General features: G+C 38.1%; 7 protein-coding genes across 7 annotated transcripts; 4 read left to right on the top strand and 3 right to left on the bottom strand.

Moving 5' to 3' along the window:
- Nucleotides 6,355-8,333, top strand: LOC104721953 (vacuolar protein sorting-associated protein 32 homolog 2). Its single transcript, XM_010440032.2, has 8 exons — nucleotides 6,355-6,486; nucleotides 6,599-6,718; nucleotides 6,981-7,080; nucleotides 7,199-7,284; nucleotides 7,387-7,478; nucleotides 7,621-7,735; nucleotides 7,816-8,008; nucleotides 8,097-8,333. The coding sequence occupies exons 2-7, from the start codon at nucleotides 6,647-6,649 to the stop codon at nucleotides 8,005-8,007; spliced, it is 657 nt and encodes a 218-aa protein (XP_010438334.1). The 5' UTR covers nucleotides 6,355-6,486; nucleotides 6,599-6,646; the 3' UTR covers nucleotide 8,008; nucleotides 8,097-8,333.
- On the top strand, nucleotides 8,520-10,988 carry LOC104721952 (meiotic nuclear division protein 1 homolog). Its single transcript, XM_010440031.2, has 10 exons — nucleotides 8,520-8,645; nucleotides 9,202-9,282; nucleotides 9,404-9,520; nucleotides 9,646-9,684; nucleotides 9,783-9,890; nucleotides 9,972-10,034; nucleotides 10,118-10,169; nucleotides 10,315-10,359; nucleotides 10,457-10,536; nucleotides 10,616-10,988. Exons 1-10 carry the CDS (start codon nucleotides 8,643-8,645, stop codon nucleotides 10,718-10,720), a joined length of 693 nt encoding a protein of 230 aa, XP_010438333.1. The 5' UTR covers nucleotides 8,520-8,642; the 3' UTR covers nucleotides 10,721-10,988.
- Nucleotides 11,129-15,313, top strand: LOC104721951 (probable LRR receptor-like serine/threonine-protein kinase At4g29180). Its single transcript, XM_010440029.2, has 12 exons — nucleotides 11,129-11,297; nucleotides 11,555-12,589; nucleotides 12,694-12,829; nucleotides 12,921-12,992; nucleotides 13,076-13,147; nucleotides 13,238-13,318; nucleotides 13,412-13,554; nucleotides 13,642-13,889; nucleotides 13,972-14,002; nucleotides 14,237-14,395; nucleotides 14,504-14,693; nucleotides 14,774-15,313. Exons 1-12 carry the CDS (start codon nucleotides 11,219-11,221, stop codon nucleotides 15,252-15,254), a joined length of 2,727 nt encoding a protein of 908 aa, XP_010438331.1. The 5' UTR covers nucleotides 11,129-11,218; the 3' UTR covers nucleotides 15,255-15,313.
- Nucleotides 16,593-26,586, bottom strand: LOC104721950 (zinc finger CCCH domain-containing protein 49). Its single transcript, XM_010440028.2, has 2 exons — nucleotides 25,884-26,586; nucleotides 16,593-17,420 (listed from the first exon to the last, which is right to left on the bottom strand). The coding sequence occupies exons 1-2, from the start codon at nucleotides 26,487-26,489 to the stop codon at nucleotides 16,956-16,958; spliced, it is 1,071 nt and encodes a 356-aa protein (XP_010438330.1). The 5' UTR covers nucleotides 26,490-26,586; the 3' UTR covers nucleotides 16,593-16,955.
- Nucleotides 17,437-18,141, top strand: LOC104721946 (probable LRR receptor-like serine/threonine-protein kinase At4g29180). The gene is made up of 2 exons (XM_010440025.1): nucleotides 17,437-17,521; nucleotides 17,602-18,141. Exons 1-2 carry the CDS (start codon nucleotides 17,493-17,495, stop codon nucleotides 18,080-18,082), a joined length of 510 nt encoding a protein of 169 aa, XP_010438327.1. The 5' UTR covers nucleotides 17,437-17,492; the 3' UTR covers nucleotides 18,083-18,141.
- Nucleotides 19,421-20,924, bottom strand: LOC104721947 (zinc finger CCCH domain-containing protein 49). Its single transcript, XM_010440026.2, has one exon. The coding sequence runs from the start codon at nucleotides 20,852-20,854 to the stop codon at nucleotides 19,784-19,786; it is 1,071 nt and encodes a 356-aa protein (XP_010438328.1). The 5' UTR covers nucleotides 20,855-20,924; the 3' UTR covers nucleotides 19,421-19,783.
- On the bottom strand, nucleotides 22,399-23,929 carry LOC104721949 (zinc finger CCCH domain-containing protein 49). Its single transcript, XM_010440027.2, has one exon. It carries the CDS (start codon nucleotides 23,830-23,832, stop codon nucleotides 22,762-22,764), a length of 1,071 nt encoding a protein of 356 aa, XP_010438329.1. The 5' UTR covers nucleotides 23,833-23,929; the 3' UTR covers nucleotides 22,399-22,761.

Here is a 27,602-nt window from a genome sequence, read left to right as displayed (position 1 = left end):
CCCCCGAGTTCTCATGGTCCGATAAATGTCTCCCCGTCGTCGACTGTGGAGACATTCTGATGTCGAAAGCTCCTCCGCGTCGACCAGAGGCATTATCATCCAACCGGAGTCTCTTCCCCGACTCCGATAATTCAGCATCCCTGCTTACCGGGCCAAAGACAAGACCTCTAGTGGGCTGATTCGATCACTGGTTTTTAAAACGCGGCCCATTAACTTTAGGTCCAGAATCTTCCCTTTGTTTATACCCCTCGGCCCGTTTCCCCTGAAAACCATCCCATTAGGGGTGTCAAAATGGGTTAAAACCCATGGGTTTACCCTGTTTGTCTATTATTTTAACGGGTATGGGTTAAGTTTTTATACCCATATAAATAAATGGGTTTTGATGGGTTCGTCCATCAAAACCCATTAGGGTTATGAGTAACCAATGGGTTAATCGAGAAAAAACAAAAATAATATGTATAATATATATATGTATATATTAATATGTGAAATATATTTTCCTTACAAGTAATTTATGTAAAATATCTAAAATAAATGTTAAGTTTTCTTCTTTGGTAGAAACAAAAAAAAAGTAAATAATAATTTATATGTAAATGATCTAAAGTAAATGTGAAGTTTTTCTTTTTTTTGCTGAAAATTAAAATGGAAAAATATGTATATAAATGTAAATGATCTAAAAATAAATGTTAAGCGTTTATTCTTTCGTTCATGTACTACTAATTTTTTTTCTGGCAAAGGTTCATGTATTACTATTATAAATAGGAGCCGTCATTCTCTCTTTCCTTCATAAGTTGCTTCTCGTATCTCATTCTTCTTGCTTTTTTTTCTTTCTTATTCATTCTTGTCATCTGATTCCGAATTCGAAAGCATGTCAACGTCTTCGTTTAAAGGTATGCAATTGCAATATTACTAGATTATAATTAATCATATTTGTGCCTATACATGCATGTTAATCTGTTATGATGTATGTAAAAACAAAATAGACTGGCTAATGGCTTCCTGTGTTCGTCCTTGTATTGGAACCGATAGATTATATTATAACTTCATATTTAACCCCATGCATGTTTTTTTATCTGAACTAAACCCATGCCATGCATGATAACTTTGACTAATATATAATTTTTTTTTTTTGGACAGATAATATGGATGATTGGGTGTCAAACGTGGCTGACGAAGAATAGATGATGATGGATGAGGATGGTGATATTGATCTAACCAATGAGCCATCATTAGATGATGAAGCTGAAGGTGAGCCGCAAGAAAAATCTCGTAAACCAAGGAAAAAAACTTCAAAAATGTGGAAACATTTTACACATATTGGAAAAGGTGCCGATGACAAGAATCGAGTTCAGTGTAACTATTGTGGTGATAAACTTGTGTTTGAATCTACCACAGGAACATCTCCTATGAAGCGTCATCATCTGAGATGCATTAAGAAGGCAAAATATCGGAATATAGCTGATGTACTAACTGATGCAGATGGAAAGACTAGGAAATTGAAGATTGATCAAAGTGTTGTTCGGGAGAAGTTCAGTAGGGTTATAATTCGACATGATCTTCCTTTTGCTGTTGTTGAGTATGAAGAGCTGAGAGGGTTTTTTCAGTATCTGAATCCAGATTACAACTACTACACTAGAAACACAGCAGCGATGGACGTTGTTAAAACTTGGGAGAGTGAGAAGAATAAGCTGAAGATAGAGTTGGAAAGGATTCAGAGTAGGATATGTTTAACTTCATATTGTTGGACAGCAATTTCTGGTGAAGGTTATATATCTTTGACAGCCCATTACGTTGATGAAAACTCGACTTTGAATAGCAAGATCTTGTCATTTTGTGACATACCTCCTCCACACACCGGCGATGCTTTGGCTACTAAAATCCATGATTGTCTCAAAGAGTGGGGAATTGAAGAAAAAATATTCACTCTTACTCTAGATAATGCTTCAGCGAATGACACAATGCAAGAGATACTAAAAGAGCGGCTTAATTTGGATGACAACTTGTTATGTGGAGGTGAATTCTTCCATGTTCGATGTTGTGCGCACATTCTAAATCTTATTGTGCAAGATGGACTAAAGATTATTAGTAGTGCTTTAACCAAGATCAGAGATAGTGTCAAGTATGTCAAAGCTTCAAAATCAAGAGGGATTATGTTCGAGCAATGCGTAGAAGGTGGCAACGGGGTAGTTTTGTCTCTGGATGTTCAGACTAGATGGAACTCAACTTTTTTGATGCTCGAGAAAGCTTTAAAATGTCAACGAGCTTTTAATAGATTTCGGGTGGTTGATAAAAGCTACAAGAGTTGTCCATCGAATGAAGAATGGGCGAGAGCATCAAAAATATGTGACATTTTGAAGCCATTCTACAAGATTACCACACTANGTTCAGTGTAACTATTGTGGTGATAAACTTGTGTTTGAATCTACCACAGGAACATCTCCTATGAAGCGTCATCATCTGAGATGCATTAAGAAGGCAAAATATCGGAATATAGCTGATGTACTAACTGATGCAGATGGAAAGACTAGGAAATTGAAGATTGATCAAAGTGTTGTTCGGAAGAAGTTCAGTAGGGTTATAATTCCACATGATCTTCCTTTTGCTGTTGTTGAGTATGAAGAGCTGAGAGAGTTTTTTCAGTATTTGAATCCAGATTACAACTACTACACTAGAAACACAGCAGCGATGGACGTTGTTAAAACTTGAGAGAGTGAGAAGAATAAGCTGAAGATAGAGTTGGAAAGGATTCAGAGTAGGATATGTTTAACTTCAGATTGTTGGACAGCAATTTCTGGTGAAGGTTATATATCTTTGACAGCCCATTACGTTGATGAAAACTGAACTTTGAATAGCAAGATCTTGTCATTTTGTGACATACCTCCTCCACACACCGGCGATGCTTTGGCTACTAAAATCCATGATTGTCTCAAAGAGTGGGGAATTGAAGAAAAGATATTCACTCTTACTCTAGATAATGCTTCAGCGAATGACACAATGCAAGAGATACTAAAAGAGCGGCTTAATTTGGATGACAACTTGTTATGTGGAGGTGAATTCTTCCATGTTCGATGTTGTGCGCACATTCTAAATCTTATTGTGCAAGATGGACTAAAGATTATTAGTAGTGCTTTAACCAAGATCAGAGATAGTGTCAAGTATGTCAAAGCTTCAAAATCAAGAGGGATTATGTTCGAGCAATGCGTAGAAGGTGGCAACGGGGTAGTTTTGTCTCTGGATGTTCAGACTAGATGGAACTCAACTTTTTTGATGCTCGAGAAAGCTTTAAAATGTCAACGAGCTTTTAATAGATTTCGGGTGGTTGATAAAAGCTACAAGAGTTGTCCATCGAATGAAGAATGGGCGAGAGCATCAAAAATATGTGACATTTTGAAGCCATTCTACAAGATTACCACACTAATGTCAGGTACAAGCTACTCTACATCTAATCTCTATTTTGGGCATGTGTGGAAGATTGAGCGTTTGCTGAAAGAGAATGAAACAAACGGTGATGAGCTTATCAAAGCGATGGCTTGTAGAATGCGGATTAAGTTCGATAAGTATTGGGAACAATACAGTGTTATACTTGCAATGGGTGCTGTTCTTGATCCTAGAATGAAGTTTAAGCTCTTGACCCGTCTTTACGATGAGCTCGATCCAAGTACTTGTCAAGCAAAGGTAAATTATTTGAGAGATAAAATGACTACGTTGTTTGGCGAATACATGTGCAAGTTTCCGATGCCCACGAACTCTGCAACAACATCTTCTTCTCATCATCATTCCACTGAACGTGGTAGAGAACAATTTGATGACGTAAGTTTTAATATTCATAGTTTTTTTTATTAATAATTTATTAGTCATATGATAACATGTTTGACGTTGGCATAATGTAGGACTTGTTTGATTTGGATGATGCTCCTAATGTTTCGGATGAGGGAAAGTCACTCTTGGATATTTACTTGGATGAACCAAAATTAGAGATGAAGAATTTTCCTGACATGTGTGTTTTGGATTACTGGAAAGATAATAGTAATCGATTTGGTGCTTTATCACGTATGGCATTGGATGTGCTCAGTATTCCTATTACTACAGTAGCTTCAGAATCATCTTTCAGTATTGGTTCTCGTGTTCTTAACAAATACCGGAGTCGACTTCTTCCTAAGCATGTTCAAGCCTTACTTTGCACTAGATCTTGGTTATTTGGTTTTACAGGTGATGAAAAAGGTAAATTTTTCATATACAGAGAGAAAAATTATTGTTATAATTTTATTATTATAGCCAAGTTTCTAATATTTGATTATTTGTCCCAAATAATTTGTAGAAAATGAAGCGGAAGATGAAGAATGAAGACTATGAAGTTAAAGAATCGGACTGGATCATCTAAAGAAGATTCAAGTATTTTTTTTTTTAAAATTAAGAATGGTTTTTATTTAAATTAAAGNTTTTTTTATTTTGGTTTTATGGATTTTTGGCTTTAGAATTTTATGATACTTTTTCTATTTTAATATCTAGATATTATTATTTTAAGATTGAAAATTTTGGTTGGTTTTATAATTTATTTTATATAATATGTTATGTATTGAATATTAATTATTTAATTTTATTTTATTTATATATGGGTAACCCATATAATCCATTTAGCCATTGGATTTTCTATTATTGGGCTTGGTATATAAATTCAACCCATTACAATAAATGGGTCGGGTTGAACCCGCCCATGAAAGTCTCATACCCATGTGGGTATGGGTCGGGTCGGGTCGGATTATCCATTTTGACACCCCTATATCCCATGAGACTCCTTTCCCTTTTTCCCTCCAAACTGCATTCACACCTTCCCTTACTTGGAGAACACTCTTACCTAAACCAGAGTTTCCCACCAACCCCAAATTCTCCTTATTCGCCGTTGTAGAAATGGTAGTTTCCTTGATAAACGACGAGCTCGCATTCTCCACCAACCTACCAAATCTATTAGAGACCATAATATTCGCCCCTTCCTTATTCAATGGAAGTTCTCTTAAATGCCTTCCTAAATCACCTCCCGGACCTTCGGTCGTGGAATTCACCCTCCTACGCGGTGATTCCGTCCTCCGTCCCGACCTACGCACCACTGTAAATCCATCCTCTGGTTGTTGATCACTCAACGATACCTCTAACTCTTCGGATCTTGGCATCTCTGTGACCTTCTCAACTGTTTTATGTGGACAGTTGTGCACCAGATGACCATACATCCCACACAAAGAGCAGATATTAGACAAACCCTCATAAGCCACAAAATAACGTTCACCATTAATCAAGATCGAGCCTTTCAACGGCCTCGCTAGATCCACTTCGACACACACTCTTGCAAACCGAGCTCGCTCGAAGTTTAAAGTTGTCAAATCCACTCTGATCGGTTTACCCAACCCACGCGCGATCCGCATTAAGATAGTTTTATGATAAAAGTTCACCGGTAAGTTGGACTAACGGACCCATACAGGTGTCGTACGAATCTCATCCTTTAACGGATCAAACTCTAGTGACCAAGCTTGAACTGTCAGATAGCTCCCAAAAGCTCTCCAGGGTCCCCCAGTTAAGGCGGCTAAATACTCTTCCTCAAGCTCAAAGCGAAGCATGAAGAATTGTCGAGGGAGGTCAATCACAGACATCGCTCCCTTTAGCTTCCACAACTCTCGCAACTTCCGACTCACGAAGGATATCGTGAGATTCCGACTTAAAACCTTCACCACCATACATTGTTTCCACAAACCATTCATGGCCTCCAAGACCTCCGCCCCAATCGTGACCACAGGTTCACCATCCACACCGTTCGGGAACTCCAATTGCATCCTCTCTGTAACGAAAGCATCAACTACCACCCGATCTGGATTCAAAACCCCACTAGCACTTGTCCCTACCACTCGATCCACCCAAGACACTGTCCCATCCGGAGGATCACCCGGCGGTCGTTCTCTCTCCCCGGTATCCATCATGGTAGCCTCCTGTTCACTCGCACTCGAAACCCTAACGCCGCTCATTTTTTTACCTTTTCAATGCCAAAGACGAGACCTCTACGTCGATAAGTCTCTTAAATCATGGATTGCATGGATCTCTTCACACATTACAAAAAAAAAAAAAATCACTATAATATCGTGATTTTGAGCTATGCCTATTTTCTAATTGAGAATGAGATTGGTTTGATTTTAGTTTGGTTAGTAAACTAACCCAAACCACTGGTCCACTATTATCGCCTACTACGCATACACGAGACTGATCGTAAACAACCATTTAAAAATAAACACGTGCCAAGCAACACATCAACGCGTGTGGAAAAAAGGGAAACTTGCTTGCTTCGATCTAAAAATCCTAATCCTTTTGTTTGTCTTGTGAAACACAAACGCGCAAGAACAAAAACCAAATAAAGGTCCCTCCTTTATATAATTTTCCATTATTTTTCCTTTACCCTTTAAATTTTTTGATCTTCCCCATCTCCAAATCCAGATTTCACACCAGGTAATATTTGGATCCGATTCTTACGTAATCTGTTTCTTCCTCGTTATTTTATTCGATCGATCGGTTCATAATTTAGGGCTAATTTTGTTTTTGTTTTCGCGGAATTTTTTAGTGACCTGTGCTCGTATCGAAGTTGGTTTCGGTGAATTTGAGAGAGAGTATGATGAATCGGCTATTTGGGAAACCCAAGCAGGAGTCTAATGCTCTCCAAACTTTAGACAAGCTTAACGAGGTATGATCCGATTTCTACATTTCTCTCTTTTTTCAATCAACGGAACAATTAAAAAAAAAAAAAATCGATCTTTCAATCTGAGCTCTGTACTGTTTTGTTTACTCGTGGTTTTGATCTATTTGGTTAAGATTAGAAATCCATATATATGGTTAGACGGTAAATTGAATTGGGGATTTAAAGTTTTTGTTTATGTTCCCTTCAATTTCTTTACTTTCTCATGGTTGTTATTGCTTATTGTTATGTTTTGTTTGGTTGGTTGCAGACGCTTGAGATGCTAGAGAAAAAGGAGAAAGTACTCTTGAAGAAGGCTGGTCAAGAGGTTGAGAAAGCTAAAGAATACACCCGTGCTAAGAACAAACGCTGTACAACACTATTTTTTTTTTTTTATGATTCATGTGTCCTCCTTTTTTATTCACAATCTAAGCTTGTTGTGTGTGGTTGTTATTACTTGAGTACTTAACTGTGTTGGTTTTTGTGCAGCGGCTATACAGTGTTTGAAAAGGAAGAGGTTATATGAGCAACAAGTCGAACAGCTTGGGAATTTCCAACTGCGTATACATGATCAAGTAAGTTTTGTTTTTTTTTGTTTTTTGGATGTTGTTCTAAGATTGTTAAGTTGAGCAGATAATAGATGAATTAATCGTTATCATATATCTCTTCCCATACAGATGATTATGTTAGAAGGCGCAAAAGCAACAACCGAAACTGTTGATGCATTGAGGAGTGGAGCTTCTGCGATGAAAGCAATGCAGAAAGCTACGTAAGTGTTATATCACCCATTTTATTGTTAACACGACGAGCTTGGTTTTCAAACTGCATCGTCTCTTTTATGGTTTTAGCATTGCTTGAATGCTTTAACGTTTCTAGTGCCTACCTAACTTGGTAAACACACTAATTTGCAGAAATATTGATGATGTGGACAAGACCATGGACGAGATTAATGAACAGACCGAGAATATGAAACAGATCCAAGAAGCATTGTCAAATCCAATCGGGGCGGCAGCTGACTTTGATGAGGTAACATTCTTGTACCCCAACATGATCAATTTTTTTTTCAGGCTAATGATCTTTGCCTAAGTAAAACTTGTCTTTGGCAGGATGAGCTTTTAGAAGAGCTTGAAGAACTCGAAGGTGCTGAGCTTGAAGAACAACTTCTTCAGCCGACAACAACAGCTCCATTGCCGTCAGGTCCCGTTCCTGCAGGGCGTCAACAGGCCCGTCCTGTTCCTCAGAAGCGGACAGCAGAGGAAGAAGAACTCGCTGCATTACAGGCTGAGATGGCCCTCTAAGGTCACTTAACTTCTCTTCTCTCCATCTATGCACAGACTATGGATTTGTAATCAATTTACTTATGCAATTGGCTTTGGTTCAACTGCAGGTTATTCACCTCTCCGAGGCAGAGACATGTATGCATTTGATAAACAAGAACAGACGATGTATATAAGGATCTGAGTCAGATTAAATCGGAGCAAAACTTTTATAATCCCCCCGTCATGAATTTTATCGGCATTTGGGTGTTCTTCACATAATTTATCTCTTATGTAATTTTTGTATGTTTTAATGACACTTTTTTACTCTGGTGAAATAATCTACTGCGTTACTTACTTTAACTTAATCCTCTCTTCTTCACTCTGGCCTTGATAAGGTAAGAATGTGCGTGCATTTATGGTCAGTTAACCGTTCGTTGACTTCGTTGACATGCCGTTTTGGTATCTTATGATTGAACTCCGTGTCGTTTTTTAATGCAATTCAAATTAATTGAAAAAAATAATGAAACAGAAAGCGAGGGATAATAAGCCGCTTAAGTTTTCAAGTCTTCTTCAACAATTTTCATTTCGAATTTTGAGAGAGAGAGTGAGGAGAGAAGAGAGAGGGAGAGAGGAGTAAAAAAAGCTTCAAATCCTTTGGAACCAGAGAACACACGATGGTAATATACTCTGGACGATTGATCTCGTACTCTCTCTACTTGTGATTGATTTGTTTCGCAAAACAAACCTCTGTGATTCGTGAATCGTTCTGGGGAAGATCGATCGAGTGATCCTCCGAATTTTTTAAATCCATAGTTATCGTGAACTGATGATCTTCTTAGCTTGTGTTTCTTCGGCTTACAAGATAATTTTTGATGTTTCGATTCGACCTTTTTGTTTGAATGTTTTGCTACCTTCGATAACACATTCGCGAAACTTCATATAAACTTTTCCCTAGTTTAAATCCGTAGCTCTGTTTCTTTCTTCGGGTAGCTTAATTACAGATTTGTTTGAGGAATTTTCACAAACACTTGGTCTGCATGACGCGAATCGATAGGTTTCTCGGATTTGCGTTTATATAGCAGCCATTTTTCGCATTCTCAGCTCGAAATCAGTGGGTTTAGACTGTTTGGATTTTGAAAATTTCGACCTATAAAGCACTTTGCGGTCTCGATTTTCTTAAAATAGTTTCTCCTATCAACTGAATCGTTGCTTTCTATTTTTGATGATATTTAGTCAAAGAAACGAGGGCTTTCGTTGGAGGAGAAGCGGGAGAAGATGCTTCAGATATTCTATGAGTCTCAAGACTTCTTCCTGGTGAGCACTTTCTTAAAGTTTTTTTTTACTACTTGATGTTTACTTAGCATTAGCATTGAACTAATGGAGGAGTTGAGATACCAACACTTATGGATCTCTCTACTTTTGTAAATATTTTCAGCTTAAGGAACTTGAGAAGATGGGGCCGAAGAGGGGTGTAATTAGTCAGTCAGTGAAGGATGTTATCCAGAGTTTGGTGGATGATGATCTTGTTGCCAAGGACAAGATTGGAATTTCTGTGAGTTAGCTTGTGTTCTTATGTTGGGATCCTTTCACATCTTATTTCATTTTGTTTCCGTGTATAGTAGTCTTTGTTGCTGTTATATGTCGTTTGACAGTTTTCATAATTATGCACACATGAAGATCTACTTTTGGAGCCTTCCTAGCTGTGCTGGCAACCAAGTGAGCCACCGTTCTCATCCTGATATAACATCATAATGATTCTTATTAAAATGAGTGTAGCGATGTTTGTTGATTCTGATCTCATTCTGAATGAACAGCTTAGGAGTGTTCGCCAGAAGCTTGAAACTGATCTCCAGGGTAGTAATAAAAGGCTAGCAGAACTTGTTGATCAGTGTGAGGCCCTAAAGAAGGGAAGGGAGGAAACCGTAAGTAATTTTGGTATTGCAGAATTAATGATTGGATAACCTTGCATACTCTTTTCACCATAACTGCTGTTCTTGCTTCAGGAGGAACGAACAGAGGCCTTGACGCAACTTAAAGATATTGAAAGGAAACACAAAGAGCTGAAGGTCAGATTACATTTGGTCATCTGTTTGGATAGAGATATTCAACATTCTTAGCTAGTTGCTTACGGTTTCTTCTTCTTATGTAGAACGAGATGGTACAATTTGCTGACAACGATCCAGCTACCTTGGAGGCAAAGAGTAAGTTCTGCATAATACGTTACTTTTGTTTTCTGTCAAATGTCCTAAGTCCTAACGTTTTCCTGGTCTTCGTGGAGCAGAAACAAGAACCAGTCTTGTGCTTTACTAGCAACAAACAACCTAAATGTTCTTCTTATTTTGGCAGGGACTGCGATTGAAGTGGCTCACCAGTCGGCTAATAGATGGACAGGTTTTTCATTTTCTAAAACTTGGACATACGTTTTCAAGTTTAAGAAGTTCATAATTTTGACCACCACCTAAATTGTAATTTTTAAAATCTTACTCAGATAACATCTTCACATTGCGACAATGGTGTTCAAACAACTTCCCCCAGGCCAAGGAACAGCTGGAACATCTATACACGGAGGTATCTTCAAGATATTTTTCACCTCATATATGATCATTTTTAGATTTCACATTTTCTTAATCAGATCTGTAATTTTCAGGCGGGAATCACTGACGACTTTGATTACATAGAGCTATCTTCATTCCCTTTGAGCTCATCCCATGAAGCTGATACTCCAAAGCAGCTAGTCGAAGATGAAGCTTAGTTTTAATACTTTGCAGCATAACAGTTAAAGACACTCTAGCTAAAATTAAAATCTTCTGGTTCTTTAATAGTAGTCCTAAAAGGTTGCAACGGTCTGTAATTGTTTGTGACCAGATCATCTAAGTCAAAACTCCGGATCTCTTTTACCACAGTTTTGTGGTCATATAAGATTTTAAATGCCTATGATTTTCCATGTATCAGTCGGCTATGTCCTGTGCCTTCTGTTTTTAATATTTTATTGGAGTCATATATATCATGCTTGTTGTTGACCCACAGGTTATTTCTTAATAGCTGTATTACACAATTTTATATTCTTTCTTAGCCGTTTTTTTCAGTCGTGCGCAGCACTTATATTATAGACCTCCAGGCCAATTTTGGTGCTCCCAGAAAAGGAAATAGGCGTAGACTTTGTACTTTCGGGTATTTTGTGTTTTTGTGTTATCTTAATCGCAGGTTGTCTGTTTTGAGGATGATGAGCTGAGCTTTACAAAAGAAGAACATGGAAGCTCACTCTGTTTTTCTCATCCTTTTTGGCGTCATTGCCACTGTCATTGTAGTTGATGGCCAAGGCCAAGCAGGTTCGTGAGCCTCATTCTTGCTTATTTTCCTCTGTTTTGATTTGAAAATGAGCAATTATCAGACCAAAGATTTTTTTACTTTTTTTTGTCGATATTACAAAATGAAGTTTGGATCATGGGGTGGCATGTCTGTTTATAAGTTTTGAATGCCTTAGGTTCTAAAATTTGAGATGTTTGGTAGATTTGAAACCTGTCATGGAATTTTGATAAAACGTTATAGAATTATCAACCTTCTTTACTTTCTCCTTCTGATCCAGGTTTCATCAGCATAGATTGTGGGGCGCCCCCTAATATAAACTATGTAGACACTGATACTGGTATCAGTTACACCTGGGATGCACCTTCCATAAACGCTGGAGTAAATGTGAACGTCTCTGAAGAATACGGCTATCCGGCAAACCCGGTTTTGCCATTCCCACTTGCTGATGTCAGATCTTTTCCTCAAGGAAACCGGAATTGTTACTCCTTAACCCCCTCCGATGGAAAAGGGAATCTTTATCTCATAAGAGCTTCGTTTATGTATGGAAACTACGATGGTAAAAAAGCTTTGCCTGAGTTTGATCTCTACGTAAATGTGAATTTCTGGACCTCAGTGAAATTCAGAAATGCTTCTGAGAACGTCGTCAAGGAGATCCTCAGCTTTGCAGAGTCAGATACAATATATGTTTGCCTTGTGAACAAAGGTAAAGGAACTCCTTTTATTTCAGCCCTGGAGCTCCGGCCAATGAACAGTTCAATCTATGGTACTGAGTTTGGAAGAAATGTCTCATTGGTACTGTATCGAAGATGGGATACAGGATATTTGAATGGAACAGGACGGTACCAAAAGGATACATATGATCGTATTTGGTCTCCGTACTCTCCAGTCTCTTGGAATTCGACTATGACTACTGGGTATATTGATATTTTTCAGTCTGGTTATCGGCCACCAGATGAAGTTATTAAGACAGCTGCATCACCTAAAAGTGATGATGAGCCATTGGAACTCTCCTGGACATCAGGCGATCCAGATACTCGGTTCTATGCCTACCTTTATTTTGCAGAACTCGAAAATCTCAAGAGGAATGAGAGCAGAAAAATCAAGATATTCTGGAATGGGTCGCCTGTTTCAGGAGCTTTCAACCCCTCTTCTGAGTATTCAATGACAGTGTCTAATTCACGAGCTTTCACTGGTAAAGATCACTGGATTTCTGTTCAGAAGACCGCAGATTCAACGCGTCCACCAATACTCAATGCTATTGAGATATTTACAGCACAATCTCTCGATGAATTTTCCACCAGAGTTGAAGACGGTATGTTCATCTCTACTTTGTTAGTCGACTACCTATATTTTATAAAATCTGAATCTTGATTTTGACCGAAGCTTACAGTTTTACATATTCGCTTGTTAATGCAGTTCACGCCATAGAAAGTATAAGATCAACGTATAAAGTGAGTAAGGTTTGGAGTGGTGATCCTTGCTCCCCAAGACTATACCCTTGGGAAAGTATTGGATGCAGCTACAACAATTCTAATTACCAAATCAAGTCCCTGTAAGTCATTCCTTTTAGCCATACAGACCTTTATTTTTCGACTTCCTTCAAGATTGCTTATGAGCTTGTTTCTGTGTTATGCTGCGAGAAGAAATCTTAGCTCAAGCGGGTTACACGGACCAATAGCCTTCGCATTTAGAAATCTCTCTCTTCTTGAGTCATTGTAAGTATACCAAACCATAAAGACACACCTACCACCATTTTATTCACCATTAACTAAAAGAGATGTGTGCATTGTTTTCCCAGGGATTTATCAAACAACAACTTAAGAGGAAACGTGCCAGAATTTTTGGCTGATCTACAACATTTGAAGTTCCTGTGAGTTGAGCCACATAGAGAATTTGTTTGAGTCTGTACTGACAGACAATCAACAATGATTTTGTCTTTTGACATTTATTTCTGTCGCAGGAATTTGAAAGGAAATAACTTGACTGGGTTCATACCGAGAGCTCTTAGAAAACGATCAACAGCTAATGGGCTTTCACTGAGGTACATTTTCTTGTCAAAACCCTGTGAACCATAGCTATCTTGTTAAGATAATCCTACCATTATCTGAAGCTTGTTGATTTCCTCTGTTTCCAGTGTGGATGAACAAAACATTTGTCACTCACGTTCATGTCGGGGCGGGAACAAAATCGTTGTGCCATTAGTTGTATCCTCATTAGTGATCACTCTCATTATAGCCGTGGCTATCATATTCATCCTGCGAAGGGGAAAACAAATAAGTAAGCACAGCTTGGTCTTTTACTTCGATTCAAGTTTAACGAAAGTCAGAATTAATGCTGAAAGAAAACGAGTGTTTAATTGTTTAGTGTATTCAGGAGCCTATCCAGGACCACTTCGGCCTTCGGGAAAGAGAAGGTTCACATATAGTGAAGTCTCTAGCATTACAAATAACTTCAATAAAGTGATCGGTAAAGGAGGTTTTGGTATTGTGTACCTTGGTTCCCTCGAAGATGGGACTGAAATCGCTGTAAAGATGATTAATGATTCTTCATTTGGAAAAACTAAAGGATCATCATCATCATCTTCCCAGGTTTCCAAAGAATTTCAAGTCGAGGTAATCTAAACAACACTAAAAATGAGATCAAATATTTTAGTCGATGCTGTTTTATGGTTGCTGAAGTGTAAAATGATTGCAGGCAGAGCTTCTTTTGACAGTCCATCATNGAAAAAAAAAAAGGATTTGTATATGTTTTTGTTTTCGACTACATGTTTCCATTGCTAAGAGAGTTTTTTTTTTTTTTGTAATTCTATAATTTGCACCATACTAGAAGATTTACTCGATGCCATTGTGTATGGTAATAATGTACTAGTCAAAGCCTAAGATTACACCTGTACTAACATAGTTTAGGCAAAAGTAATTGATTTAAAATACTAGTAATGGGAAGTAATATTATCTAACATAAATTCGTTNATTTGTTGGATACTGCGATGATGGTCGTAGTATGGCTCTCATTTATGAGTACATGGCCAATGGAAACTTGCAGGATTATCTTTCAAGTGAGAATGCAGAGGACCTTAGCTGGGAAAAGAGACTCCATATAGCCATAGACTCCGCACAAGGTTGGTCCCAGTTTTGACATTCTTGATTTCTCAGTGCTAAACTGAGATCAAATCCGATCTAGTATTGTTCAGTTCTGGAACCCGTTTTTGATATGTTTTCGGCGGCAGGACTGGAGTATCTTCATCATGGATGTAGGCCACCAATAGTACACAGAGACGTTAAAACAGCGAACATTCTACTAAACGATAACTTGGAAGCCAAGATTGCTGATTTCGGCCTTTCTAAGGTCTTCCCAGAGGATGATCTTAGCCACGTCGTCACTGCAGTCATGGGTACTCCCGGCTATGTCGATCCTGAGTACGTTTCCTACACATCACCGGTTTAATCTTACCAATGTGGTCAGGCGCGTCTCATCATTAACCTGTTTCAATTGACAGGTACTACAACACGTTTAAGCTAAACGAGAAGAGCGACGTGTACAGTTTCGGGATCGTCCTCCTTGAACTCATAACCGGCCAGCGATCCATAATGAAAACTGAAGACGGAGACAAAATGAACGTTGTTCACTACGTTGAGCCTTTCCTCGAAACCGGAGACATAGACGGTGTCGTGGATCCACGGCTTCACGGGGACTTCTCCTCAAACTCGGCTTGGAAATTTGTAGAGGTGGCAATGTCTTGCGTCAGAGACAGAGGAACCAACAGACCAACAACAAACCAAATCGTGTCTGATCTGAAACAGTGCTTAGCCGCTGAGCTGGCTCGTGAGCCACAGAGCCATCACAAGAAAGAAGTAGTGAAAGAGAAGCAAACGAAGTCGCCAATTCGAAAATATAGCAGCGATGAATATAATAGCACGTCCGGATCGGTTTCGCTTACTTATGGAGATTACTCCACGTTTGGCCCAACGGCAAGGTAGTGAGAAATTAATTTTAAGGTTTGATTCATCATTTTATGTTCATTTTACTTTTGTTTGTTTTCAAGATCATATATTGATTTAATTTGATTTCTTTTTGGTTTAAAGATTCATTTGTTTTTGTTTTCTTTTAAGAAAATTTTTACTGCTAAAACGTTTAATTGTAAGGAAAAAAAAAAAGGATTTGTATATGTTTTTGTTTTCGACTACATGTTTCCATTGCTAAGAGAGTTTTTTTTTTTTTTGTAATTCTATAATTTGCACCATACTAGAAGATTTACTCGATGCCATTGTGTATGGTAATAATGTACTAGTCAAAGCCTAAGATTACACCTGTACTAACATAGTTTAGGCAAAAGTAATTGATTTAAAATACTAGTAATGGGAAGTAATATTATCTAACATAAATTCGTTTATAATTAGGTTTCTTCTTTTTGACCTTACCCTCGAGTTTGTGGGCTAATCACCCTACAAAAATCTATAAATTCGCTGATTACAGATTTGGCCGTTTCCCCATATAAAGACTATCTGTATGTACATTCATACAACATTAAATTATACATTTATGTTTCTTCAAAAATGGTAATTGTGATACCTAACGTTGGACCCACCTGTCTTTTTTTTTTTGGTCATTAGCACAATAGGAAGCAAGTATTATATTTAGGAAGTATATATGGCAAATTTTCATTTTGGATTTTGCCTTAAATGATTTGTCAAGAAACATACTGTTGGTGACAAAGTAAAATAACAAAATTCTTAACCTGATTTACACGCTTACTCATTTTCCTAAACATGACACGGTTAAATTTACTATTCTCACAAACAAATTTTAATAAGTTTATGGCATCACATATCACATAAAGAATGACATCCTCGTACATCTACTTTTAAACTCAATTTTCTTTCTACGCAAGCCTTGCCTGATTTTGTCAAATATTGGTTTTGTAAGTTGTAACTCGGGTTATCACTAACATTGGTGCCGGTCAAGTTAAGACTCTAGACTTTTCTTAGTGATTGCATATCGTCTGGTATTGGTTAATGTCATTTTCTTATCCATGCCACTGCCAAATCGTATTGGATAATGTCGTAATCCAATGATACGCACAAATCCTATTAACATCATTGAACATGTATTTTAATGCTTCAAATTTAATTTTACTTTGGTAAGTCATATTACTTTAACTAATTAGTAGGATTTGACCCATTCTCGCAATTAAAATTTAAAAGACTTGAAAAACCCCTAAAATATCGACGTTAAACAAAACTTCTCAATAATAAAAACACACACAATTATTTATATATTGGATCAAGAAAAGCTTGGGAAACACAATGAAGTTCTATTAGATAAGTAATAATTTGCATTCATTCATTGATAAGTAGTACCAAGTGGTTTACATTTAACATTAATATAAAACACAACGATAATAATAATAATATATATTAATGTTCCATAATTAAAAAAAACAAACCCCTAGGCACATCTATACAACGATTTTTTCAGAAAAATCTGGCCACAAAAATCCATATTTAATTATTATTATTAGCAGATAATACGAAGATTAGTAAAATAAAAATAATATGAACACACTAATTAAGATCTCGTCCTCTTTTCCTCGGAAGATATCCCAAAAAAACCGATACTGACTTTATCATCCATCAATGAGACTTCGATGTTCCGGGTTACGGGTCGGGTTTTATCATCCTCTACATCAGCAGGTCAGATACCCACCCGACATCAGGAGAATCGCCCAAACTCTGATCCGGATCCGTGTCAACCCGATCCATGCAATTCTCCTTGTGTAGTTTCTCGCGCATCTTTTCTCGTAGCTCACGACCCGACTCGACGACCCGCTCCATTACAGGCTCTTCCTCTAACCCGTACTCCCAAATATCCAGATTTCCGGGTCGGGTCGGAGTAGTGGGCAGAGACTGAAACCCAGGACCCAAGATAGATCCACGGGGCGACCCGAATCCGAATAATGGATTGTTGTGAGGAAACGACTTCACCTTATTGAACTGTAAGTTCCTAAACGAAGGGACGACGTCGTTTATAGAACAAGACCCGAGTGAACGACTCAGTGACTGAGCCATCGGAGAAGACTCCGAGTCAGCTCTTGGACTCATCGGCGGCGAGCCAGAGCCAGGAGAGATCGAGAGCTGAAACGCTCTNCCAAGATTGCTGATTTCGGCCTTTCTAAGGTCTTCCCAGAGGATGATCTTAGCCACGTCGTCACTGCAGTCATGGGTACTCCCGGCTATGTCGATCCTGAGTACGTTTCCTACACATCACCGGTTTAATCTTACCAATGTGGTCAGGCGCGTCTCATCATTAACCTGTTTCAATTGACAGGTACTACAACACGTTTAAGCTAAACGAGAAGAGCGACGTGTACAGTTTCGGGATCGTCCTCCTTGAACTCATAACCGGCCAGCGATCCATAATGAAAACTGAAGACGGAGACAAAATGAACGTTGTTCACTACGTTGAGCCTTTCCTCGAAACCGGAGACATAGACGGTGTCGTGGATCCACGGCTTCACGGGGACTTCTCCTCAAACTCGGCTTGGAAATTTGTAGAGGTGGCAATGTCTTGCGTCAGAGACAGAGGAACCAACAGACCAACAACAAACCAAATCGTGTCTGATCTGAAACAGTGCTTAGCCGCTGAGCTGGCTCGTGAGCCACAGAGCCATCACAAGAAAGAAGTAGTGAAAGAGAAGCAAACGAAGTCGCCAATTCGAAAATATAGCAGCGATGAATATAATAGCACGTCCGGATCGGTTTCGCTTACTTATGGAGATTACTCCACGTTTGGCCCAACGGCAAGGTAGTGAGAAATTAATTTTAAGGTTTGATTCATCATTTTATGTTCATTTTACTTTTGTTTGTTTTCAAGATCATATATTGATTTAATTTGATTTCTTTTTGGTTTAAAGATTCATTTGTTTTTGTTTTCTTTTAAGAAAATTTTTACTGCTAAAACGTTTAATTGTAAGGAAAAAAAAAAAGGATTTGTATATGTTTTTGTTTTCGACTACATGTTTCCATTGCTAAGAGAGTTTTTTTTTTTTTTGTAATTCTATAATTTGCACCATACTAGAAGATTTACTCGATGCCATTGTGTATGGTAATAATGTACTAGTCAAAGCCTAAGATTACACCTGTACTAACATAGTTTAGGCAAAAGTAATTGATTTAAAATACTAGTAATGGGAAGTAATATTATCTAACATAAATTCGTTTATAATTAGGTTTCTTCTTTTTGACCTTACCCTCGAGTTTGTGGGCTAATCACCCTACAAAAATCTATAAATTCGCTGATTACAGATTTGGCCGTTTCCCCATATAAAGACTATCTGTATGTACATTCATACAACATTAAATTATACATTTATGTTTCTTCAAAAATGGTAATTGTGATACCTAACGTTGGACCCACCTGTCTTTTTTTTTTTGGTCATTAGCACAATAGGAAGCAAGTATTATATTTAGGAAGTATATATGGCAAATTTTCATTTTGGATTTTGCCTTAAATGATTTGTCAAGAAACATACTGTTGGTGACAAAGTAAAATAACAAAATTCTTAACCTGATTTACACGCTTACTCATTTTCCTAAACATGACACGGTTAAATTTACTATTCTCACAAACAAATTTTAATAAGTTTATGGCATCACATATCACATAAAGAATGACATCCTCGTACATCTACTTTTAAACTCAATTTTCTTTCTACGCAAGCCTTGCCTGATTTTGTCAAATATTGGTTTTGTAAGTTGTAACTCGGGTTATCACTAACATTGGTGCCGGTCAAGTTAAGACTCTAGACTTTTCTTAGTGATTGCATATCGTCTGGTATTGGTTAATGTCATTTTCTTATCCATGCCACTGCCAAATCGTATTGGATAATGTCGTAATCCAATGATACGCACAAATCCTATTAACATCATTGAACATGTATTTTAATGCTTCAAATTTAATTTTACTTTGGTAAGTCATATTACTTTAACTAATTAGTAGGATTTGACCCATTCTCGCAATTAAAATTTAAAAGACTTGAAAAACCCCTAAAATATCGACGTTAAACAAAACTTCTCAATAATAAAAACACACACAATTATTTATATATTGGATCAAGAAAAGCTTGGGAAACACAATGAAGTTCTATTAGATAAGTAATAATTTGCATTCATTCATTGATAAGTAGTACCAAGTGGTTTACATTTAACATTAATATAAAACACAACGATAATAATAATAATATATATTAATGTTCCATAATTAAAAAAAACAAACCCCTAGGCACATCTATACAACGATTTTTTCAGAAAAATCTGGCCACAAAAATCCATATTTAATTATTATTATTAGCAGATAATACGAAGATTAGTAAAATAAAAATAATATGAACACACTAATTAAGATCTCGTCCTCTTTTCCTCGGAAGATATCCCAAAAAAACCGATACTGACTTTATCATCCATCAATGAGACTTCGATGTTCCGGGTTACGGGTCGGGTTTTATCATCCTCTACATCAGCAGGTCAGATACCCACCCGACATCAGGAGAATCGCCCAAACTCTGATCCGGATCCGTGTCAACCCGATCCATGCAATTCTCCTTGTGTAGTTTCTCGCGCATCTTTTCTCGTAGCTCACGACCCGACTCGACGACCCGCTCCATTACAGGCTCTTCCTCTAACCCGTACTCCCAAATATCCAGATTTCCGGGTCGGGTCGGAGTAGTGGGCAGAGACTGAAACCCAGGACCCAAGATAGATCCACGGGGCGACCCGAATCCGAATAATGGATTGTTGTGAGGAAACGACTTCACCTTATTGAACTGTAAGTTCCTAAACGAAGGGACGACGTCGTTTATAGAACAAGACCCGAGTGAACGACTCAGTGACTGAGCCATCGGAGAAGACTCCGAGTCAGCTCTTGGACTCATCGGCGGCGAGCCAGAGCCAGGAGAGATCGAGAGCTGAAACGCTCTAGCACGAATCGGAGACGAAACGTCAAACGAATCAACCCGATCGGGGCTACGGTTAGGCAAAAACCTAAGCTGATCCGGCGAATGAGCAAAGAAACAAACCCTCCGGCGACAACCACCGCCGTCTTTACACGGCTGAGTACGGTAACGAGCAGGATGAAGCCAACACTCGAAAACACCATGAGCGAACTCGCACGAGTCCCCTTTCTTGCAACCGCCTTTGCGAAAATCAGGACAAGCCGTGCCGGAGTAATGGTACTTCCTCGGATCTCTCCGGCGAGCTTTTTCACCGGGATGAGCGTAGGGACACTCCGTCCAGTCGTGGCTCCGGCCACGAGCACACCTCCTGACTTTGAAATCGTACATACGGAAATGGTCGCAAGAATAAGCATCGATAGGCGAATCCGGACCCAATAGATCCGGGTCAGAATCCGGATCCATCTCATTAGACGGCAAGTAACGCTGTAGCGCCGCCAAAGCTTCAAGCATGCTACAATCCGGACTGTTCATCGCCGGAGAAAACAAATCCGCCGACGTAAAATCTTCAGAAGCTGGCCATGGAGGTATCTCAACAGTAGGATAAGTCCGACGAGTTTCTCCGATCATCATCTTCTTTTTAAAACACCGGCGAAACAAAATCACATTCGTCGTTAAAAAAAATTGAGTCTTTCTTTTTTTCTTTTTCTNAAGTAGTGAAAGAGAAGCAAACGAAGTCGCCAATTCGAAAATATAGCAGCGATGAATATAATAGCACGTCCGGATCGGTTTCGCTTACTTATGGAGATTACTCCACGTTTGGCCCAACGGCAAGGTAGTGAGAAATTAATTTTAAGGTTTGATTCATCATTTTATGTTCATTTTACTTTTGTTTGTTTTCAAGATCATATATTGATTTAATTTGATTTCTTTTTGGTTTAAAGATTCATTTGTTTTTGTTTTCTTTTAAGAAAATTTTTACTGCTAAAACGTTTAATTGTAAGGAAAAAAAAAAAGGATTTGTATATGTTTTTGTTTTCGACTACATGTTTCCATTGCTAAGAGAGTTTTTTTTTTTTTTGTAATTCTATAATTTGCACCATACTAGAAGATTTACTCGATGCCATTGTGTATGGTAATAATGTACTAGTCAAAGCCTAAGATTACACCTGTACTAACATAGTTTAGGCAAAAGTAATTGATTTAAAATACTAGTAATGGGAAGTAATATTATCTAACATAAATTCGTTTATAATTAGGTTTCTTCTTTTTGACCTTACCCTCGAGTTTGTGGGCTAATCACCCTACAAAAATCTATAAATTCGCTGATTACAGATTTGGCCGTTTCCCCATATAAAGACTATCTGTATGTACATTCATACAACATTAAATTATACATTTATGTTTCTTCAAAAATGGTAATTGTGATACCTAACGTTGGACCCACCTGTCTTTTTTTTTTTGGTCATTAGCACAATAGGAAGCAAGTATTATATTTAGGAAGTATATATGGCAAATTTTCATTTTGGATTTTGCCTTAAATGATTTGTCAAGAAACATACTGTTGGTGACAAAGTAAAATAACAAAATTCTTAACCTGATTTACACGCTTACTCATTTTCCTAAACATGACACGGTTAAATTTACTATTCTCACAAACAAATTTTAATAAGTTTATGGCATCACATATCACATAAAGAATGACATCCTCGTACATCTACTTTTAAACTCAATTTTCTTTCTACGCAAGCCTTGCCTGATTTTGTCAAATATTGGTTTTGTAAGTTGTAACTCGGGTTATCACTAACATTGGTGCCGGTCAAGTTAAGACTCTAGACTTTTCTTAGTGATTGCATATCGTCTGGTATTGGTTAATGTCATTTTCTTATCCATGCCACTGCCAAATCGTATTGGATAATGTCGTAATCCAATGATACGCACAAATCCTATTAACATCATTGAACATGTATTTTAATGCTTCAAATTTAATTTTACTTTGGTAAGTCATATTACTTTAACTAATTAGTAGGATTTGACCCATTCTCGCAATTAAAATTTAAAAGACTTGAAAAACCCCTAAAATATCGACGTTAAACAAAACTTCTCAATAATAAAAACACACACAATTATTTATATATTGGATCAAGAAAAGCTTGGGAAACACAATGAAGTTCTATTAGATAAGTAATAATTTGCATTCATTCATTGATAAGTAGTACCAAGTGGTTTACATTTAACATTAATATAAAACACAACGATAATAATAATAATATATATTAATGTTCCATAATTAAAAAAAACAAACCCCTAGGCACATCTATACAACGATTTTTTCAGAAAAATCTGGCCACAAAAATCCATATTTAATTATTATTATTAGCAGATAATACGAAGATTAGTAAAATAAAAATAATATGAACACACTAATTAAGATCTCGTCCTCTTTTCCTCGGAAGATATCCCAAAAAAACCGATACTGACTTTATCATCCATCAATGAGACTTCGATGTTCCGGGTTACGGGTCGGGTTTTATCATCCTCTACATCAGCAGGTCAGATACCCACCCGACATCAGGAGAATCGCCCAAACTCTGATCCGGATCCGTGTCAACCCGATCCATGCAATTCTCCTTGTGTAGTTTCTCGCGCATCTTTTCTCGTAGCTCACGACCCGACTCGACGACCCGCTCCATTACAGGCTCTTCCTCTAACCCGTACTCCCAAATATCCAGATTTCCGGGTCGGGTCGGAGTAGTGGGCAGAGACTGAAACCCAGGACCCAAGATAGATCCACGGGGCGACCCGAATCCGAATAATGGATTGTTGTGAGGAAACGACTTCACCTTATTGAACTGTAAGTTCCTAAACGAAGGGACGACGTCGTTTATAGAACAAGACCCGAGTGAACGACTCAGTGACTGAGCCATCGGAGAAGACTCCGAGTCAGCTCTTGGACTCATCGGCGGCGAGCCAGAGCCAGGAGAGATCGAGAGCTGAAACGCTCTAGCACGAATCGGAGACGAAACGTCAAACGAATCAACCCGATCGGGGCTACGGTTAGGCAAAAACCTAAGCTGATCCGGCGAATGAGCAAAGAAACAAACCCTCCGGCGACAACCACCGCCGTCTTTACACGGCTGAGTACGGTAACGAGCAGGATGAAGCCAACACTCGAAAACACCATGAGCGAACTCGCACGAGTCCCCTTTCTTGCAACCGCCTTTGCGAAAATCAGGACAAGCCGTGCCGGAGTAATGGTACTTCCTCGGATCTCTCCGGCGAGCTTTTTCACCGGGATGAGCGTAGGGACACTCCGTCCAGTCGTGGCTCCGGCCACGAGCACACCTCCTGACTTTGAAATCGTACATACGGAAATGGTCGCAAGAATAAGCATCGATAGGCGAATCCGGACCCAATAGATCCGGGTCAGAATCCGGATCCATCTCATTAGACGGCAAGTAACGCTGTAGCGCCGCCAAAGCTTCAAGCATGCTACAATCCGGACTGTTCATCGCCGGAGAAAACAAATCCGCCGACGTAAAATCTTCAGAAGCTGGCCATGGAGGTATCTCAACAGTAGGATAAGTCCGACGAGTTTCTCCGATCATCATCTTCTTTTTAAAACACCGGCGAAACAAAATCACATTCGTCGTTAAAAAAAATTGAGTCTTTCTTTTTTTCTTTTTCTTTGTTTGCTAATTCACCGGCAAAGCTGACTTATGTAGTTGAGATATTTAACCATAGTTAACTTAACCTAACCTAACCATGGTTAATGCTATTAGGCTTCTTAGGACTAGGAGCTGCTTTTTTTTTTTAATATACCGCAGTTAAAAAAAAAAGAAAAATCTTAACTACAAGGTTTAGCGTAACGTGACTGTCAGATAAGTGTTTGAAACAACGGCTTGTGACTTATCCACGGGATAGACGTACGTGGACGTTTTCGTGATGTGGACGTTTAGTGNTACAAAAATCTATAAATTCGCTGATTACAGATTTGGCCGTTTCCCCATATAAAGACTATCTGTATGTACATTCATACAACATTAAATTATACATTTATGTTTCTTCAAAAATGGTAATTGTGATACCTAACGTTGGACCCACCTGTCTTTTTTTTTTTGGTCATTAGCACAATAGGAAGCAAGTATTATATTTAGGAAGTATATATGGCAAATTTTCATTTTGGATTTTGCCTTAAATGATTTGTCAAGAAACATACTGTTGGTGACAAAGTAAAATAACAAAATTCTTAACCTGATTTACACGCTTACTCATTTTCCTAAACATGACACGGTTAAATTTACTATTCTCACAAACAAATTTTAATAAGTTTATGGCATCACATATCACATAAAGAATGACATCCTCGTACATCTACTTTTAAACTCAATTTTCTTTCTACGCAAGCCTTGCCTGATTTTGTCAAATATTGGTTTTGTAAGTTGTAACTCGGGTTATCACTAACATTGGTGCCGGTCAAGTTAAGACTCTAGACTTTTCTTAGTGATTGCATATCGTCTGGTATTGGTTAATGTCATTTTCTTATCCATGCCACTGCCAAATCGTATTGGATAATGTCGTAATCCAATGATACGCACAAATCCTATTAACATCATTGAACATGTATTTTAATGCTTCAAATTTAATTTTACTTTGGTAAGTCATATTACTTTAACTAATTAGTAGGATTTGACCCATTCTCGCAATTAAAATTTAAAAGACTTGAAAAACCCCTAAAATATCGACGTTAAACAAAACTTCTCAATAATAAAAACACACACAATTATTTATATATTGGATCAAGAAAAGCTTGGGAAACACAATGAAGTTCTATTAGATAAGTAATAATTTGCATTCATTCATTGATAAGTAGTACCAAGTGGTTTACATTTAACATTAATATAAAACACAACGATAATAATAATAATATATATTAATGTTCCATAATTAAAAAAAACAAACCCCTAGGCACATCTATACAACGATTTTTTCAGAAAAATCTGGCCACAAAAATCCATATTTAATTATTATTATTAGCAGATAATACGAAGATTAGTAAAATAAAAATAATATGAACACACTAATTAAGATCTCGTCCTCTTTTCCTCGGAAGATATCCCAAAAAAACCGATACTGACTTTATCATCCATCAATGAGACTTCGATGTTCCGGGTTACGGGTCGGGTTTTATCATCCTCTACATCAGCAGGTCAGATACCCACCCGACATCAGGAGAATCGCCCAAACTCTGATCCGGATCCGTGTCAACCCGATCCATGCAATTCTCCTTGTGTAGTTTCTCGCGCATCTTTTCTCGTAGCTCACGACCCGACTCGACGACCCGCTCCATTACAGGCTCTTCCTCTAACCCGTACTCCCAAATATCCAGATTTCCGGGTCGGGTCGGAGTAGTGGGCAGAGACTGAAACCCAGGACCCAAGATAGATCCACGGGGCGACCCGAATCCGAATAATGGATTGTTGTGAGGAAACGACTTCACCTTATTGAACTGTAAGTTCCTAAACGAAGGGACGACGTCGTTTATAGAACAAGACCCGAGTGAACGACTCAGTGACTGAGCCATCGGAGAAGACTCCGAGTCAGCTCTTGGACTCATCGGCGGCGAGCCAGAGCCAGGAGAGATCGAGAGCTGAAACGCTCTAGCACGAATCGGAGACGAAACGTCAAACGAATCAACCCGATCGGGGCTACGGTTAGGCAAAAACCTAAGCTGATCCGGCGAATGAGCAAAGAAACAAACCCTCCGGCGACAACCACCGCCGTCTTTACACGGCTGAGTACGGTAACGAGCAGGATGAAGCCAACACTCGAAAACACCATGAGCGAACTCGCACGAGTCCCCTTTCTTGCAACCGCCTTTGCGAAAATCAGGACAAGCCGTGCCGGAGTAATGGTACTTCCTCGGATCTCTCCGGCGAGCTTTTTCACCGGGATGAGCGTAGGGACACTCCGTCCAGTCGTGGCTCCGGCCACGAGCACACCTCCTGACTTTGAAATCGTACATACGGAAATGGTCGCAAGAATAAGCATCGATAGGCGAATCCGGACCCAATAGATCCGGGTCAGAATCCGGATCCATCTCATTAGACGGCAAGTAACGCTGTAGCGCCGCCAAAGCTTCAAGCATGCTACAATCCGGACTGTTCATCGCCGGAGAAAACAAATCCGCCGACGTAAAATCTTCAGAAGCTGGCCATGGAGGTATCTCAACAGTAGGATAAGTCCGACGAGTTTCTCCGATCATCATCTTCTTTTTAAAACACCGGCGAAACAAAATCACATTCGTCGTTAAAAAAAATTGAGTCTTTCTTTTTTTCTTTTTCTTTGTTTGCTAATTCACCGGCAAAGCTGACTTATGTAGTTGAGATATTTAACCATAGTTAACTTAACCTAACCTAACCATGGTTAATGCTATTAGGCTTCTTAGGACTAGGAGCTGCTTTTTTTTTTTAATATACCGCAGTTAAAAAAAAAAGAAAAATCTTAACTACAAGGTTTAGCGTAACGTGACTGTCAGATAAGTGTTTGAAACAACGGCTTGTGACTTATCCACGGGATAGACGTACGTGGACGTTTTCGTGATGTGGACGTTTAGTGATATGACTTTGAGAAAGTTTAAAGTAACCGAACTGTGAGCGTAAGGTTACTTTAGGTTTATTAGATACGCTGAAGTCGGTCGAAGTTTAGATACGCTGAAAGAAACGACAAAATAGATAATCCCACACTTTAGTAGTTTGGTTAATTAAATTAATTGTACTCTTTATTCGTTGCATATTATCCTAAAAACAATCCGAATACGTTTTTAATCTAAATTTGAAAAGGCTAATTTTATTTTTATCTCAGAAAAGTCATCGTAATGATTTTATTGTATCACTTATATAGCAACAAATCTTGGAGATAATGAATTTGTTAAAAGAAAAAATTGGTATTATCAGGAAACAAATATATCTTGCATGATTCTCGAAAATTCGAGTACCAAATTTGGATTGAGGGTTAAAAAAAAAAAAAAGAGAGATAGGATAAGAGATGTGTCGGATGAAGAAGACATGTTGGAGCAGATTTGGAATAACGTTTAAAAGCATTAAAGGGAGCAAAACATTTATGTTTTTCTTTGCTAAATTTGGAAGCAATTCCATATCCTCCAAACAAATTGAACTCTTTTCTTCTTTCATAAATAAAATTTCTCCTTTTTTTTATTCATCCTCTCTTACTTTTTTTTTTCTATATAAGTTTTACAATTATTTTTGAAAATTTAGGTTATAATCAAAAAGTTGATATTGTCAATGAGAATGGTGACATTAACATGTGGAAAGAATAAAATGATACAAGGTTTAATTCAACTGTTTTTTTTTTAAACAGT

The sequence above is a fragment of the Camelina sativa genome, chromosome 11 (genome assembly GCF_000633955.1).
Source record: "Camelina sativa cultivar DH55 chromosome 11, Cs, whole genome shotgun sequence".
Lineage (NCBI taxonomy): Eukaryota > Viridiplantae > Streptophyta > Magnoliopsida > Brassicales > Brassicaceae > Camelina > Camelina sativa.
This window is presented reverse-complemented; position numbering and strand designations above follow the sequence as displayed.